Below are 19,417 nucleotides of genomic sequence, written 5' to 3'. Positions count from 1 at the left end.
TGTATATAAGTGGTTTTGGTGTTAATTCAAGCATGTTCATAACCTTTGTGGGCATCAGAATGTATTTCCAATACATCTGAGGTTGCCCTGTCTGAATCATGCATGCGGTGCCAACTGAAGCTGCTTGTTCACAGTAGCTCCGAGGGCAGGGTAATGAAATGCCCAGCCTAAAAACTCTCTCACATGCTGCAACCCCCTACGCCTTTGTATGTCACGCCTACAAAGTGTATGATTTCATCTTCCCATATTTTATGTGGTCGTCTTCTAGATGTTCGGAGCACTCCAGAGAGATTTTAATTAACGTAAAGAGCTTTTGGAGTTTTATGACCATCTTAACTCCCTGTCACAGCCAGTCCAGGAGCAGCAAGATTACTCCTTTTAATTAGCATGTTCATTTTCCAGTCACACTTTAGCAATTACTAAAATACAAATATACACCGATCAGCCATAACATTATGACCACCTGCCTAATATTGTGTAGGTCCCCCTTTTGCCGCCAAAACAGCTCTGACCCGTCGAGGCATGGACTCCACTAGACCTCTGAAGGTGTGCTGTGGTATCTGGCACCAAGACGTTAGCAGCAGATCCTTTAAGTCCTGTAAGTCGCGAGGTGGTGCCTCCATGGATCGGACTTGTTTGTCCAGCACATCCCACAGATGCTCGATTGGATTGAGATCTGGGGAACTTGGAGGACAAGTCAACACCCTGAACTCGTGATTCATCAGACCAGGCCACCTTCTTCCATTGCTCCGTGGTCCAGTTCTGATGCTCACGTGCCCATTGTAGGCGCTTTCAGCAGTGGACAGGGGTCAGCATGGGCACCCTGACTGGTCTGCGGCTACGCAGCCCCATACGCAACAAACTGTGATGCACTGTGTGTTCTGACACCTTTCTATCAGAACCAGCATTAACTTTTTCAGCAATTTGAGCTACAGTAGCTTGTCTGTTGGATCGGACCACACGGGCCAGCCTTCGCTCCCCACGTGCATCAGTGAGCCTTGGCCGCCCATGACCTTGTTGCCGGTTCACCGCTGTTCCTTCCTTTGACCACTTTTGATAGGTACTGACCATTGCAGACTGGGAACACCCCACAAGAGCTGCAGTTTTGGAGATGCTCTGACCCAGTCGTCTAGCCATCACAATTTGGCCCTTGTTTCCTGCTTCTAACACATTAACTTTGAGCAGAAAATGTTCACTTGCTGCCTAATATATCCCACCCACTGACAGGTGCCATGATAACGAGATTATCAGTGTTATTGACTTCACCTGTCAGTGGTCATAATGTTATGGCTGATCAGTATATATATATATATATATATATATATATATATATATATATATATATATATATATATATTCATGTTGGCGTGGACTGAAATTTAAAACATTGCTTAAATGTGCTACAACCACATCCAATACTACACTACACGAATGAGAGCAAATCAGAGAATAAAAAACGTAAAAACTATTACCTTCCTCTTTTGTCTAAAACTATTGATAGACAACCTTTTAACCCCATTTTTGATTGAGGTTGGTGTTACAAATAATTACAAAGCCAGTAAATCAGTGTTCCTACAAGTGTTCAGAAATGTCGTTTGACTTGAATAATCTACATTTTTATATTTTCTTACCTAATTCAGCTTTAAACTCACATCTTTAAGCTAACAGATGGGAAGGCATTTCAAATGTTCAAGATTGCTGCTTCACAGTTATTTATATCTTACAATATTTATAGTCATCAAATTGTATTGTTCCTCATGGATCAGATCCCATCCCAATCTAAAGGCAATGACCTTCTTCTTATTATTCATCTTATTTTTATGATGATGTAAAACATGAAAAGGAGTTTTAGGAAGTATGCCAAAAAAGACTATTACATTTTAAGAAGATCTCCAACTTGGTCAATGAAGTAAAACCTTTACTAATGACCTTCACATCCTGGGACATTGTGCCACTCGATGCACAATTTCATTATGAGACACAAGCAGCTTAAGGACATTTTAGATACGTCTTTGATTTCTGCTTAAAATTACTAAGCCATACTGGAGCCCAATTAAAACAAACCAAGTACCTCACAGAGCATTCACTATTGTGTTGTTGGACCACCATGCGTTTTCAGTCTAAGGAGCAACCTAGTGCCCCCATGCTCAAATTAGGGGAAAAGGGTGGGTGTTTTAATAAACTGCTAGGCTGCCAGTGGGGAGTTCAAGCTCATAGAATGCCTTCTTTTTAATGGGGTTCCTCAGAAGCCTACCGTAGGTTGGATAGCAAACCTTGAGGCAACACACAGAAGAGAGGGCTGTGAGGTTGGTGAGGCTGCACAGTCCAAACAGAACACCACAGAATGCATAATAGAGACAGGTAATTTCATCAAACAGCCACCTGTGCAGACAGAGGAACACAGGGTAAGTAAGATGCAGAGCACACACCCACAGCAATCATTACAAATCCATTTATAGCACTTTTATTATTCTTTTGTCCCCTGTGCTAAGTCAGAGTCATTTGAAGGGCAGGTCTGCAGGGTTGACTGATTTCCTTTGTTCAGCTGCACCGTGCGTCCTTTCACCTCAAGAAGCCAAAATGAATCCATAATCTCTTTTCAGTCAATCTTTTCTTTAGCGGATCTCTATATAGAACCGCATCTGCATCTGGAACTAAGTGACAATGCAATGAAGATAATAAAAAGTCCCTTCTCAAGTCATACACCTCACTACTCCACAAATCCTTTAGAATGCACATGCTAATCACAGTTTCTTCACAACATATTTAATATGCTTTCAAATACTGACTATTTTTATTTGGATAGAAAGAAAAAAATGTTTTTTTTGCCGCCTACCTGTGGGCAAAAGCAGATGGTATGGCCAAAGGGAAGAGTGTCACAGTCATCCCAAGGTCACTTATGGACAGGTTGATGATGAAGAACTCGGCTGGCTTTAAGGAGGACTTTTTGCGATAGGCAATAAACAGCAAGATGCAGTTTCCCAGCAGGGAGAGAATGCCTGAGAGAGAGAGAGAGAGAGAGAGAGAGAGAGAGAGAAGAACTCTGTAATTAGAAAAAAGCTGCTGGATTCCCAAATATGCAGTGTCCATAGTCCTCCCAGTTGTGCGTTGGATCCACGCCCTGAACTATGTTATTGAATTCAAAACCATGGGGAGCTAAAACCATAGCTGCAAGATGTGTATATCTTCTCTGTGGTCATCTATGGAAGATGGCGAGTGCATTGATTTTCGGGAACAGAAGCCATGACTCTGTAAAAGGTTATTGAAGATTTTGTTCTATCTTACAGGGAAATGTATGGCTAGTCAAGTGGACCATCTCCAGAGTAATGTCCATATAGGAAACAGATCATAAAGACTTGAGAGATATACTCCCATGGCTGGCATGTGTTCCCTCATGTAATTCCTCAGCATTAGCAGGTGCCTAAAAAGAATGATGTAGAAAAATGTGCAGAAAGGAGATTAGTATATGTCTAATCATCAACCGATGGGAGCTGTGTCAGGAAAAGAGCTTACCAAAGATGGAATATAGTGATCCCATGAGAATGTCATTCCCCTTGGAGATGGTGGAAATGAACAAGGCTGTTTCAGAGGCATTTCCCATCTAAATGGATAAAAAAGAGAGAGAGACAGAGGGGAGTTGGTGGAGGAGTGTGAGGAGAGGTGTGTGTGCAAGCTTAGTTTTATTTGAAGCCTCTCTGATTCATTTTTCATTCAGTTTTCCCATCCATCCCACTACACAGACCAAGATAAACAATGCAACAGACTTCATTAAACTGGGAACAGGCTTCGGCAAAACAACAGACCAAATTCACAAAGTGGTGTGTGCCAATGTTTGTGAATAGGCTTGAAACTTCTCAGATGAGCAGCCAGTGGGGATTATTGGGAGCATTTCAGGCAAGTAAAAATGCATGTAGTGAGAGGCAACCAGGTAGTGTAGTCTTCATTTGGTTAGATTATCATTTTATAATTAATTCTTCATTCCAATCTAACAAAAAAACAAACGTGTTCCCTGGGAATTACATGCTCAAAACTCTCCATCTTTGCTGTATACAATGTTCACGTAGTACCAAATGCCTGGGGGAAGTGTTTAATTTCATTTTTCATAATTATTGTATTATTGTATTTTTTTTAAAGAAAGTCTTTGCCAGTGAGTCCAAAGACCTCCATTCACACGTGAGGTCAAAATGTTGACTCATGCCTCTTTTCCAATTAATCAAAGCTGTCTAAACAGGTTGAGGGTCACATATGCAATAAAATAAAAATAATTATAAATAATAATAATAATAATTATAACGTAGTCTGAAGGACAAGACAAAGAATAAAGCAATATTTAATCCATATTCTGTCTCCCCCCACCCCCCCATCCCTTGCACAAAAAATTCTCTGTGGTCAACTCAAAAATGCAATCTCCATCTATTATATGGCAATTTTCCACAAATAAGACTGAATAAAGTGAAGCTGGGGGTGCAGTATATTCCCTGGCTTGGCCTCTCCTGTTGAGGTATAAAACCTTAAAGTGCAGTGATGCGTGTTAAATGGAGAGGATATTGGAAGAGAAAAACAACATGCATCAAAAAAGCCACAGCAGAAAAAACTGTAACAGTGGCCAGTTAAAGAAGGAAACTATGACAGACATTTGGCCGGATTGTGAACCCATTATAGTACTTAAGAAGGACATGATATGTTTTCATTGTCTGTGTACCCTCTAGCTGTTTATTAACCATACGGATGGCCCTGTTTTCTTAAATTAGTGAAATTAAAAAATGAAATTGAGGAAAATTGGAAGTGTCCCATTAGCTGTGTCTAAGAGCAACGACATGAGCGGTGGCTGCTTTGCATCTCGGGTCAGCCACAGTAACAACAAAAGGAAATAATTCAAAAAGGAGGTGATATTCATAACCTTGGAATAACCTTTGCTTCTTCCTCTCAAGGAGAAAAAATAAAAAACAGAAACACCCCTTTTATAAACCTGTTTTAATTCAATTTTCTTATTTAATTTTACACTTTATCTATTGTACTCAAAAAGCCCCCAGAGCCTCCTGCTTGGCAGTTTGATTTTAATACCCCTAAGGGAAGCTTTGTCGACCAATAACATTTTTGTAATTATTATTATTTATACAGCTGTTGTAAGCTCAGTGTAGTAAAGACATAGCAGAAGAGTATAGAGGAGTGAACACAACCATCACTTGTAATAATTACAGTAAACTTTAGACCCTGTAGCACAGAGATACAGAAGCATACATACAGTGCATCCGGAAAGTATTCACAGTGCTTCACTTTTTCCACATTGTGTTATGTTACAGCCTTATTCCAAAATTGATTAAATTCATTATTTTCCTCACAAAATTCTACAAACAATACCCCATAATGACAACGTGAAAGAAGTTTGTTTGAAATCTTTGCAAATGTATTAAAAATAAAAAACAAAAAGCACATGTACATAAGTGTTCACAGCCTTTGCTCAATACTTTGTTGAAGCACCTTTGACACCAATTACAGCCTCAAGTCTTTTTGAGTATGATGCTACAATCTTGGCACACCTATTTTTGGGCAGTTTCTCCCATTCTTCTTTGCAGGACCTCTCAAGCTCCAACAGGTTTGATGGGGAGCGTCGGTGCACAGCCATTTTCAGATCTCTCCAGAGATGTTCAATCGGGTTCAAGTCTGGGCTCTGGCTGGGCCACTCAAGGACATTCACAGAGTTGTCCTGTAGCCACTCCTTTGTTATCTTGGCTGTGTGCTTAGGGTAGTTGTCCTGTTGGAAGATGAACCTTTGCCCCAGTCTGAGGTCCAGAGCGCTCTGGAGCAGGTTTTCATCAAGGATGTCTCTGTACATTGCTGCATTCATCTTTCCCTCGATCCTGACTAGTTTCCCAGTCCTTGTCGCTGAAAAACATCCCTACAGCATGATGCTGCCACCACCATGCTTCACTGTAGGGATGGTATTGGCCAGGTGATGAGCGGTGCCTGGTTTCCTCCAGACATGATGCTTGCAATTCAGGCCAAAGAGTTAAATCTTTGTTTCTCATGGTCGGAGAGTCCTTCAGGTGCCTTTTGGCAAACTCCAGGCAGGCTGTCATGTGCCTTTTATGGAGGAGTGTTTCCGTCTGGCCGCTCTACCATTCAGGCCTGATTGGTGGAGTGCTGCAGAGATGGTTGTTCTTCTGGAAGGTTCTCCTCTCTCCACAGAGACACGCTGGAGCTCTGTCAGAGTGACCATCGGGTTCTTGGTCACCTCCCTTACTAAGGCCCTTCTCCCCGATCGCTCAGTTTGGCCAGGCAGCCAGCTCTAGGAAGAGTCCTGGTGGTTCCAAACTTCTTCCATTTACTGATGATGGAGGCCACTGTGCTCATTGGGACCTTCAATACTGCAGATTTTTTTCTGTACCCTTCCTCAGATCTGTGCCTCGATACAATCCTGTCTCGGAGGTCTAAAGACAATTCCTTGGACTTCATGGCTTGGTTTGTGCTCTGACATGCACTGTTAACTGTGGGACCTTATATAGACAGGTGTGTGCCTTTCCAAATCATGGCCAATCAACTGAATTTACCACAGGTGGACTCCAATCAAGTTGTAGAAACATCTCAAGGATGATCAGTGGAAACAGGATGCACCTGAGCTCAATTTTGAGTGTCATGGCAAAGGCTGTGAATACTTATGTACATGTGCTTTTTTTGTTTTATATTTTTAATAAATTTGCAAAGATTTCAAACAAACTTCCTTCACGTTGTCATTATGGGGTATTGTTTGTAGAATTTGGAGGAAAATAATGAATTTAATCCATTTTGCAATAAGGCTGTAACATACCAAAATGTGGAAAAAGTGCTGTGATTACTTTCTGGATGCACTGTAAGACCAAGAATGATGATACACAGAAAAGGTAATGCAACACAAGGAAATAAATAGATTATGTGAGTGGATGCAGGAAAAAAGATCAAGAGAGTGGTATGCAATTGATTTCCAGTGAGGCAATGGTGTGTGTTTAATTACAGTTAGACTGAAAATGTGCGTAGTGCTGTTAATAATCTCTTACTACTCTGTTTCATCATCCTGGGGCAAGTGGATTGGACAAGCGAAAGGGATCACCTGCTGCTAGGGGTTTCGTGGTGGTTGAGTCCGTGGAGATGGTACAGTAGTGTTGCAAGACTGTCATCACATGTAGACGCTTTCCCCAAGATGTTGGTGTGGGAATAACCCCTGATCTCTGTGATGCTGTTTTTGTTGAAGATATCAACCTCAATAGCGTAAATCAAAAAGACATTTGGAGCAATGTTGTGATTGGCAACTCTAGATTCACCATCAGAGACGCAGACAAGGGTGTGAAGAGCCATTCCATACCACTTTGTCGACTGGGCTTTAAATACTGCGCAGCTCAGCACTGGGGAATGTGGCTGGGGATGAGGATAAATAGGATTTTCAAGCTTTGCCTCTAAAGCCTTGATTTCTCCCCAAACAGAATCCTTATCTTAAGCTATAGAGCGTAGGCCAGTTTCAAAGTGTAGGGATCATAGCCTGCCCCAGGGATTGAGTGAAGTATTTGACTGCAGGATATGAAACCAGTCTCAAAAATAGGATTTTCCGTCCATCCAATTTGCCAGCTGCTACTTATTTAATACTTTACTTCTTCACGCTCACAAAATGCCTCACAGATTAAATCAAAGTCTCGAGTAAACACGTTTCAGTTATTTAGATATCCTCCGAATGACTCAACAAGACCTTTTGGAGAAGGGAAAAAAAAGGACAAAATAAAAGCCTTCAGTCACAAACACTGCAACATTCCAAACTTCACATACAAACAAATGTCGCGTTGAATTATTCTTTGTATCTCTAAAAATAGCCAAATAATTCAGACTTATTGTAAAGACATACACCAGAATAAAAAGCCAGGGGAATGTGAGGGAGAGCTGGCATGCGATAACTGGAGAGAAAGATAAATATTCAAAGTAATAACTGAGGATAAAGTATTCACAAGTGAATACTTTCTCCCTTGTAAGAAAAAAAAGTGACAGCTAAACTTTTGTCCCAACCATATCTTTTCATCAAATAATTTTTTAACTAATTACATTTTAGCTAACCTTTGTTTTTAGCTAAATACGAGCAATAGCTAACAATCTGTCAGCAGCAAAGGAAATCCAAAAAAGATCTGGACGGAGTACAAGAACTGAAAACAGGTTGCATTACCTCCTTTCTCACATCCTAAATATTTCTGGCACTACAATCTGTGAGCAGCATGGCAATTCAGGATAGGAGGAAAGAAAGCAATTTAAATGCAACAACACAGTAAAACCACACAATAAAATGCAAAAGAAAGGGCAGTTATGTTTAATATTCCGATACTGAGGTCCTCATGACTCATGTGTTATCTCAGCTGACAACCTGTCTAACCGTCCATGACGTTAGTTCGAATTTTCATGAAATTGCTGCATTTATAGTTTCAACGCAACTTCACCATTTACAGAAACTAAACTATGCATTGTATATATACTTGCATGTATTATTTTAGTTAAAGGCCAAATAGTGGGCTCATAAAATTGCTATATATATATATATATATATATATACACTCACCTAAATGATTATTAGGAACACCTGTTCAATTTCTCATTAATGCAATTATCTTACTAACCAATCACATGGCAGTTGCTTCAATGCATTTAGGGGTGTGGTCCTGGTCAAGACAATCTCCTGAACTCCAAACTGAATGTCTGAATGGGAAAGAAAGGTGATTTAAGCAATTTTGAGCGTGGCATGGTTGTTGGTGCCAGACGGGCCGGTCTGAGTATTTCACAATCTGCTCAGTTACTGGGATTTTCACGCACAACCATTTCTAGGGTTTACAAAGAATGGTGTGAAATGGGAAAAACATCCAGTATGCGGCAGTCCTGTGGGCAAAAATGCCTTGTTGATGCTAGAGGTCAGAGGAGAATGGGCCGACTGATTCAAGCTGATAGAAGAGCAACTTTGACTGAAATAACCACTCGTTACAACCGAGGTATGCAGCAAAGCATTTGTGAAGCCACAACACGTACAACCTTGAGGCGGATGGGCTACAACAGCAGAAGACCCCACCGGGTACCACTCATCTCCACTACAAATAGGAAAAAGAGGCTACAATTTGCACAAGCTCACCAAAATTGGACAGTTGAAGACTGGAAAAATGTTGCCTGGTCTGATGAGTCTCGATTTCTGTTGAGACATTCAGATGGTAGAGTCACAATTTGGCATAAACAGAATGAGAACATGGATCCATCATGCCTTGTTACCACTATGCAGGCTGGTGGTGGTGGTGTAATGGTGTGGGGGATGTTTTCTTGGCACACTTTAGGCCCCTTAGTGCCAATTGGGCATCGTTTAAATGCCACGGCCTACCTGAGCATTGTTTCTGACCATGTCCATCCCTTTATGACCACCATGTACCCATCCTCTGATGGCTACTTCCAGCAGGATAATGCACCATGTCACAAAGGTCGAATCATTTCAAATTGGTTTCTTGAACATGACAATGAGTTCACTGTACTAAACTGGCCCCCACAGTCACCAGATCTCAACCCAATAGAGCATCTTTGGGATGTGGTGGAACGGGAGCTTCGTGCCCTGGATGTGCATCCCACAAATCTCCATCAACTGCAAGATGCTATCCTATCAATATGGGCCAACATTTCTAAAGAATGCTTTCAGCACCTTGTTGAATCAATGCCACGTAGAATTAAGGCAGTTCTGAAGGCGAAAGGGGGTCAAACACAGTATTAGTATGGTGTTCCTAATAATCCTTTAGGTGAGTGTATATATATATATATATATATATATATATATATATATATATATATATATATATCTGTAGGGAACAAGTCTTCCATTTATCTTTTCCCTAATAAGTCCCTATTAGTAATAAGTCCAGTAAGATAACTATGAAGATGTGCGCTTGCTTTCAATGCTGTGGGGATGTGCCCTCTAGGCTGCTGTCTGTCTGACATTGCATGCAGTACACAATAGAAACGCCTGGAGTTAGTTTATCTTCAGTGACATCAGACAGACAGTAAATTGTAAGGACACATCCCCCTGCATGAAAAAATATCTGACATATTTAAAAATACATAGACTGCACTGGAGTTTAACATATATACCTTTAAAAACATGTGAGGATGTGAAGAGTCAAAATAAAACTGCAGGCACCGTACTTGGACAGTTACAATACCATACAGTGGGATGTGTTATGGTGAGGGTACACTGTTTGGAAGCTCTTTGGAGATACTCTTTAATGCTTCAAAGGTTTAAAGATGAGTGCTATTACATTTTTACAAGATGCCCCATTGTTCCACGAATGAATGGTGAACAGAAGGTTATTTTACAGAGTGCTGGAAAGGCTGTCTTCATACATGTATTAGTCTTCCTTCCCAAGCTCCGTAACAGTCAACTGACAATCCGAAAACTTTTAACAATTAAATTAATTGGCCTCATCAGTACAGATGGCTGAGCGCACCAAATGAAACTGAAATCTCGCCCTGGGCCCTGGGCTAAATAAAGGCTGTGTTTGTGGAATTAAACCACTTCACCCAATTTAGAGGAAATTCCAGAAAGAAATCAAGGAAAGACGGATGTACACAGGTTTTGTTGGAATGCCATCTGTTGTTGATGTTTGTTTGTTTAAATATGAACATGTCATGCATTGTACTTGTCCCCCCAAAAATATATGCCTGGTTCCATAGGCGCAGGGGACATGTCCCGCCAATATTGACAGGGTCCCCCCCTCACTGATACAAATACTGACGTGTCAACCCCCCACCCGCTCAAAAACTCCGTTCCCTCCCCCGACAGAGGAGATCTCGAAGTGCATCTCCCCCTCAACTCTAAAACGAAACCTGTGCCCCTGCCTCCACCTGTGTTAAATTGTAGTGAGTAACATGATTTTGAGATACACTCTGCAGTTCCTGTACGTTCCCTCTGCAGACTCAACCATGAAACCAAGGAGCTTTCAAAAGATCTCCAGGACACATAGCTGCATTATTTTCTTTGGCAGTTCTACCAAGAGTTTGGTTAAGAGTTCCGGAATAAGACAAATATTTTCAGTTCATATAAAAGAACCATGCTCACTAATAATCAGATTATATTGTGTAACTCCAAACATCCAAACTCTCCTTGGTTTAAAAATGTTTAAAATGTCACTGAAAATTGTATTACATGATACACTGCTTGAATGATAAAATGTTTCTGTATTTTGCACGTTTGTTAGCTTTCTCAGGGCTATTATCACCAAAGAAGATCCACAAAATACAGATTGCCAGGATGTGAAAAAATTTACATTGCGTAATTAGCAATGAATGTGAGAATTTGTTCCACATATTGAGACATACCATATTTACAGACACATTTTTTCACAGTATCTGTATTGTCCTTGCATCATTGTTAACAATTTTGCCTGCATACAGTATGTTATTTTGCTAAATGTTACACTCAACTAACTAATAGAAGCTTAATATGCTAAATATGTCATAGTATGAAATATGCAAAAGCATGAACCTTTGAAAAATTGATCCCAGCCAAGGGCCATCTTGCAAATGGAGTCTGACTGTTACTTTGAAAGCTATGCACGTATTGTCTAGTCTGGCTATGATTTCCCATCCATATTTTGATAACTTTTAGATCTGATTAGTACAGTTCTCTGTGAGATGGTCTGATCATTAATTGACAGATTTCTGTAAAAATCGAACTACTCCTTTTGAATTGAAAGCAGGAGACTATGCACAGCAGAACCTGACTGTGATTTAAGAGCAGAAATGCATTCAAATGAAATGTGTTAGTTCGTAGAAACGCTTGGAGGGAAATTCATCAGATGTATTTTGTCTTACAAATAACATACTTTTACTTTATAAGGCAATATGACCTTACAGATTGTTTTACCCAGGTTTCCAAAACATTTTTGTTTTCACAAATGTTTTTCACAAACGTGTTTCATGATACACAGCTGTGTCTCATTAGGCGCCTTCTAAATATCTCTAAAGACTTCCATTTCCACACAGAGGCATTCTGGGAGATGCAGTGTATTGCCCCAGGAGTTGTACCATATGCCTTTATAAATTACATAAACAGTATAGTTATAGATTGCTATATATACAGTACCCCACCCTATAACTTCTCCCAATACCATTTCACAATATATACCACTATCCCAAGTATATCCCCAAAACTGCTCTCATGGTCTTTAAACACTTTTAAAGCGTACACTTGGCTAAAATACCATATCAAGAGAACTCCTTTGTGACTGTTTCTGTTTAGCCTGAGAAGACAGCAGCTGAAGTCTCAATTAAGTAATCTCCTTCTACCTCCTGGTGCCGGCAAATTACTCTTTTGGCACGCGAACAATGAAAGGCTAATCCTGAAGGAGCTAATGGGACGCCAGTTATAGCACAGTAAAAGGAATACATTTACATTTACACTTCTGTCTACATCTTTACTTTCCTGACCTGTTAGAGTGCAGCGCACCAACATGTGACTGACAGACACAGTAGCCAGGTGCAGCCACCAACTGGTAACTGTTGGGGAGAGACACGTGTGAAACCTGAACCACAGCCCCCGGAGCCCTGTCAGATATACCGGCCATTGTTGTCGGACAGTGTAAACTGCATTGCATCTCCAGCAGGCATGTATATTCAGGCAAGGATAAAATGACAATGAGTGTCTGATGCACAAGTCAGATTGATGCCTTATCTTTATTTTTTCCCCTTCGCAGAGCAGCAAGACTGTTTTCTTTTTTTTGGGGGGCAAAACTGGGAATTAAATAGTGAGCTGCTGCTTACAGATGAGCAGAGTACTGAGACAATGTGACATTATTTTATCTAGGTCATATATTCAGGTGCAAAAGCACAGTTATTTGCACATTAATTTAAACTGGAACACAAAGACATTGGTCTGAGACTAGAGCTGTGGGGAGGAGGTTTCAAAAAGTGTTAGAAATACGTTTAGATAGGCAACCATTAAGTAATCCATAAAGCAAACAATTCATGTGTTCCTGGTTATGTGGACAATTAAAAAGATGCAAATGTGGTGTATGTAGTCAGATCTCACATTGAACTGCTGTCACAGGCTTGCCTCTGAGTGCTGGAGCCACACTCTTCTCTATCTGGCTAAGTGACATCAGGACAACTAGCTCTTGTACACAATGATCTCAGTTACATGGTGCAATAAATAATGCAATGGGTCAATAACGATGTAGAGACAGCAATCGTATCCAGTTAAGCAATTAAGCAATGTGAAGTTAATTAGTTCTGTCCTGTTGCCCAAAGACAAACAAAAAGTTAACAATAGTTAATTATTGTAAACAACCCAAAATGTCAAATATATATTTATATCAGCTTGTTTTCTGTGACTAAATGCCCCCAACCCCCCACCCCGCCAACACTTAAGGTTATATAATGGACATCTAATCAATAAAATATATTTTTCTACATAGATTATATTTTTATATTGTTTGTAAATAAGCTAATAAAGTTACCTATTAGTAAGTAGGATTAGTAATCACTTAATAACTTCATTTGTTAAAATTCCATCCATCCATTTTCTACACTGCTTTTCCTGGTGAGGGTCGCGGTTGCAGCATAATAAGCAGGGCAGACCAGACCTCCCTTTCCCCAGGGACAGATTCCAGCTCCTCCTGGGGGATTCCCATGTGTTCCCAGGCCAGCCAGGAGATATAATCCCTCCAGCGTGTACTGGGTCGGCCTCGCGGTCTCCGCCCAGTGGGGTGTGCCCGGTAAAGCTGCACAGGCAGCCTCCCAGGGGGCATCCTTACCAGATGCCCGAACCACCTCAACTGGCTCCTCTTGATCCGGAGAAGTAGTGACTCTAACCGAACGTTCATGACCATAGGTGAGGATTGGGAGGTAGACTGCCTTGTCCGAGGTCTCAGCTCCCGATTCACCCCCACAGACCAAACAGCACCCGCAATACTGCAGACACTGCAATGATCCACCTGCCAATCTCTCATGAACAAAACCCCGAGGTACGTAAACTCCTCCACTAAGCTGCTCCCCACTAACCTGGAGCGAGCAATCCACTCTTTTCCAAGAGAGAGCCATGGCCACAGACTTGGAGGTGCTGATTCTCATCCCAACCGCTTCACACTCAGCAGCAAAATGTTTAAGTGTGTGTCGGAGATCACAGTCGGATGGGGCAAGAAGCACAATAGCAGCGATGCCACCTCCAAGCCCCCAGACTGGATACTCTCCCTACCTCGGCTGCGCCTTGATATCCTGTCCATGAAAATCACAAACAGGAGTGGGGACAAGATACACCCTTGGCGGAGTCCAACACCCACCTTGAACGTTTTCGACTTAACACCGAGAATACGGACACAGCTCTCGCTCTGAGAATAAAAGGACCGGATGCCACACATAAACGGCCGCGGCACCCCATATTCCCACAACACCTCCCACAAGACATCCCGGGGTACACGGTCGTATGCCTTCTCCAAGTCCACAAAACACATGTAGACTGGATTAGCATACTTCCATGCCTCCTCAAATGTCTGTGAAATGACAAAGAGCAGGTCTGTTGCTCCACGGCCCGGACGGAATCCACATTGTTCCTCCTGAATCCGAGGTTCAACTATGAAACGAAGGCTCCTCTCCAGCACTCTGGCATAGGCTTTACCAGGGAGGCTGAGTGTGATCCCTCTATAGTTGGAACACACACTCTGGTCCCCTTTCTTGAAGATGGGGACCACCACCCCAGTTTGCCAATCCAAAGGAACTATACCCACCTTCCACACAACATCGAAGAGGCACGTTAGCCATGCCACCCCAACAGTGTACAGTGCTTTCAACATCTACGGACAAATCTCGTCTACCCCTGCCGCTTTACCGCCACGGAGGCCCTTGACCGCCGCAGCACTCTGGAGACCTATACGTGAGCATCGCTCGGAAGGCCTTCTTCGACTTGACAACTTCCCTCACCGCCGGTGTCCACCAGCGGGTCCTAGGGTTGCCACCTTGCCAGGCACCAAACACCTTCATGCCACAGCTTGTTGCAGCCGCCTCCACAATTGAGGTCTTGAACAAGGTCCATGCAGACTCAATGTCCTTGACCTCACTTCGTGAAATTCGTCCAGAGTTGAAATCTTTCCTCACAGTATCGTCAGCCAGACATTCCCAGCAGACCCACACTGCTCGTTTGCGTCTCCCCGTTCTATCCGGCTGGCGTTAAAATTACTTTGCACAAATCAGAACAATATATATACAGATAAATTTGATAAATAAAATACATTCATAATCATTAAATACATTTTAAAAATGCAACAGAGAGAACATCTGAACATCTTACTGAACCTCTAATTTCATGCAATAATCTGCCATAATTACAAAGGTTTCTTTCATGAAACTCTTAAACTCTGAGCCAACAATATTTCGCAGTTAGATTTTATCACTTTCTTTATTTGTGGCTATGATGGAAACATGGAATGAATTGTAGAACTTTGTTTAAATGCTGCAAGGTTGTAAAACAGCTGTTATGGTATGGTATTTTATTCATACAAACGATAAAATGCCTCAATAAATAGCTAAATAATTACAGGGGCACTAATTCAAAGATGTTACACTGGATTATAACCAATCAATTGATAATATACTGCATGTCTGAAGAGGTTAGCTATTTCTCTAAAATCAAAAGTTCACAGTACATTCTCAAAAGTATTGAGGATGTTTACTTCATACCACTTCAAAAACAGGCACTGGCCTTCACTGTGTAACATTGTTATTGTCTTATTATTGCTTTAGAAGATGGGCTATTGTGATTGGTTGCCATGGTACGAAGTGGTGAGAGTCACATACGTATGTGTTACAATATGGAAACCATATTCTCTTCACATTATTATGCTGCACAGTGATTTCCCATCACAGTAAGGCTAAAGCCCATTTACAAGTTAATTTCTTCCCACACAGGTCTTCTTAAACACAGACTACATTGGATCCACTGATTTGTGTGTATGAGTGTTGTTAATTCTACTTTTAATTGACAATAGATTTTAAGATGATATTAAACTATGTGAGCCTCAAGAAATGTTGCTTGACTGTATATTGGAGTGAATTTGCAGAAACACAGATTAATTGCATTGGAGATTTAATGTGAGAGGTACTCCAACTTTGAATTGTGTGTATTGAAAAAAAAAAGCACTTTCCACTATCACTTTGTTCATCAAGAAATAAAACAACCTGGTACATTTTATTCTTTGGGGTGGCACATAACAAACACAGACACACAGACCAGTGATGTAAAGGTAAAAGAAGGGGATATTCTGAATGGGCCAAAGATAAGGCTACCACACTATTTCAAAAACACATTCTGTCCCCATCGACACTTTTTGCTCATGTATGACCAATCTGTTATACAACATAATACCATTAATTGATTGAGTTGCAGGACCTTGTGGGAAAGAATTGCATCTAAAGAGGGAAGTATGTTTGAGGTTGTAGGACACATTTGTTTGTTAAAATGTTATTTTTGCTGCAAAATCACATCAAATATGCAAAAGTGCAATGGAAAGATTTGATTCTCAATAATTGCCTCAATCTTACATTTCAATCACACGGGTTACAGGCATCTGATTCCACTGTGCTACTGCAATCAAAAATGGTATTGAGGTTGTAGAAATACAAATTGGTCCTGCAATTACTACATAAATAAATAAATAAATAAATAAATAAATGCATCTAAAAACCTTATTAAACTGTCCGCAAATCACACTTTCACTGGATTATTATAACTTCTTCAATGCAGATATTACTTTTCTGTTAGCATATCTCACATCAAATGCAATTTAGTAATTATTAAAGCGAGAGGAGAGAGATGTTCAATTAAGGTGTCCCTTTTGAAATGTGATGCCGTGATTTTATACATCAGCTGCAAAATAGAAAAATAATTGGTGACTGGCTCAGCTGTGGCTCATTCACTTACATTGGATTAGGGGTTGAGAATATGATATATCTGACAATATCAACTGATCAGACTGTGCGCTAGAATCACTGGGTACCAAAGACCTTGGAGCTGATGTCTCTCTGCCCGCCTTTTATTAAACAACTGTGGTATTGCACAGCGCCTGTCAAACTGCACCACCCTACAATCCTGCCTTCAAGTCTTCGCCTGCTCTGCCTAAAAAATGTCCTCAGTCTTTTCACAGAGATTGGAAGTGCAGAGTGGTTGGGCTGGACAGTTAAATCATCCACTCCTTTTTCACCTAGGCAAACAGTACGTTTCTCTCCCCACCCTAAAAACTCCAGGAGTTTTAAAATGGACATATGTTTGCCATTAGATTGAGCTTCCAGTTACCACCTACTTCACTGTCTCAGAAAGGATACCATCACACGCATGACTTTCACCTCAAGTTTACTCAAGATTTTCCAGGAGATGTAACAGTTAAAACTTGACAGAATATTCTGCAACTGCCTGGAGGGCTGGAGCCAAACACGTATAACCTTTGCAGAGAGATTAAGGATACCAGGGTGAGCCCAAGAATTCACTGTCTCCTATACACTTCTTGCTCTTAGCGCTATCTATGCACCACAGTGTTATCAATTCCAGTTTTCTATGTGAACCCCCTTGAGACATCAAAAGCTATGAGAAAAACTAAAAGCAAGTAAAAGTTCCCTGTTTTCAATAACTACCTAGAAATTATCTTCCTCATGCAGAACATTCACTCAGAATGTCACACTGAATGTTGCTAATCAAAGATGGGTTATAATTACTTGTCTAAAAAAAGAGTCTAAATGAATGATAATATTGATTTCACCAACTTGGGACACCAAAAAACATACATGGTCTCGATTGAGCTTTCTTAATGAGCTCAAAATGTATTTATTTTGTAGTTCAGTGCTTTGTCCTTTTTATGCCAATTAGGAATTTTTACCTTTTTTATGCAACTACAAGACAGCTGGTACTAAAGTGAAAGTCTCTCAAAAAAGCCAAAGACTGCTCTATACTGTTTCCACTCAGGCTATTTGGGACTGAATGTGCAATCCCTGTGTCTGAGGACTAACTGCACTCCAGAACAAGGCTTTTAACAGATGAGGCATTCAGGAACCAAGCCAGTTTCGGTTTTGTTAACACTGACAATGTAACATTCTAAACATGTACCAAAGCTGCCCAATAGGGGCCCTGCTGGCAGGAGGAAGACCCGCCCCCAGCATCTGTGAAAAGTCTCCTCCTGACTGGAGCTCCCTGCCATTTCTTCTTTCACCTTGCCAGTTATGAGGGGCCGTTCAATTCAAAATTAACAGAAAAAATAAATAATATACCAAAATGGATATATCATATACCAGAACAAATATTTCACATAGCAGACAAAAAATATATACGAAAGTCACATGGTGTAGATGCTGGGTTGGACATGCGCAGTGTGCGCAGTTGGTGAGAGACGAGAGCGGATCCTTCACAGGTCACAGGTATGAGAGCCGAGTGAGGGACACATTGATCGGTTACGAGCAGGAGAGGATCATCATCGCTGACTATACATATACATTAATATACACATATTACAGTTATAACAGTTGGCACTGGTAGTGTATTTGTTGTTTGTTATGTATTAATACCTTTTTTTAATGTAATTTGGTGGTGACCAATGTGATGCTGTTCAAATTTATAACAAACGGAGGCAGCATCACTTTGACAGAACATATTGGCTAATAAAGAGAAGTGAAACCAATCTAGACTCATGACTGCACAGTACTGCCCTTACATACGTGTTTTCATCAAACTGTCAATTAACTGTCTGCCACACCATTTGTGCATATACAGTATGTTAATGTTGTTTTTCGTTTCGGGCTCCAGTGTGGGATGAATCCTCTGCGCGGCGGGGATGAGCAGCTGTAGCTCAGGGCTGCGGGTCCGATGTGTGGATGTTGTTTCTTATGTCCAGATTGTTTTATTACATTGTTCGAATATATATCCCTGTGTTTAATGGTATCAGAGTAGAAGGGACAATTATAATGGGATTAATGATGCGCTGACACAGCTGCTCTGTATTGAATGGCATGTCAGTATCAGGGTTCACGGACTGGCTCTACTCCACAGAAATGAACACACTGATGCTCTAGACTCCCCATCATCCATCTTTAATTCGCTGTGAGTGAGACGTTGAGTCCGCCACCTTGGGTAATAATGACCTTCTTCTGAAAACAACATGATAAAAGCATAGATAATTAATAATAAAGTACAGCATACAATAAAACATAGTGAGTAACGTATACACTAGTTTCAGATTGTACACCTGTAATCTTTAATGTCCACATCGATGTGTCCCTCACTCGGCTCTCATGCCTGTGACCTGTGAAGGATCCGCTCTCGTCTCTCACCAACTGCGTGCACTGCGCATGTCCAACCCAGCATCTGCACCACGTGACTTTGGTATATATATTTTTTCTGCTATGTGAA

At 41.0% G+C, this 19,417-nt stretch overlaps 1 protein-coding gene across 1 annotated transcript in view; it reads right to left on the bottom strand.

The window, feature by feature from the left end:
- opn7b (opsin 7, group member b) overlaps positions 1-19,417 on the bottom strand; it is a 50,629-nt gene that overhangs the window by 14,742 nt on the left and 16,470 nt on the right. Inside the window, exons 2-4 of the mRNA XM_066702406.1 lie at positions 3,514-3,601; positions 2,837-2,999; positions 2,255-2,382 (exon numbers count right to left, since the gene is read on the bottom strand). Of these exons, the coding sequence (XP_066558503.1) occupies positions 2,255-2,382; positions 2,837-2,999; positions 3,514-3,601 (379 nt within the window). The remainder of the gene's footprint in view (positions 1-2,254; positions 2,383-2,836; positions 3,000-3,513; positions 3,602-19,417) is intronic.

Source organism: Amia ocellicauda, chromosome 4, assembly GCF_036373705.1.
Source record: "Amia ocellicauda isolate fAmiCal2 chromosome 4, fAmiCal2.hap1, whole genome shotgun sequence".
Taxonomy (NCBI): domain Eukaryota; kingdom Metazoa; phylum Chordata; class Actinopteri; order Amiiformes; family Amiidae; genus Amia; species Amia ocellicauda.
Note: the sequence above shows the minus strand (reverse complement) of the source record. Positions and strands in the feature narration are given on the sequence as shown.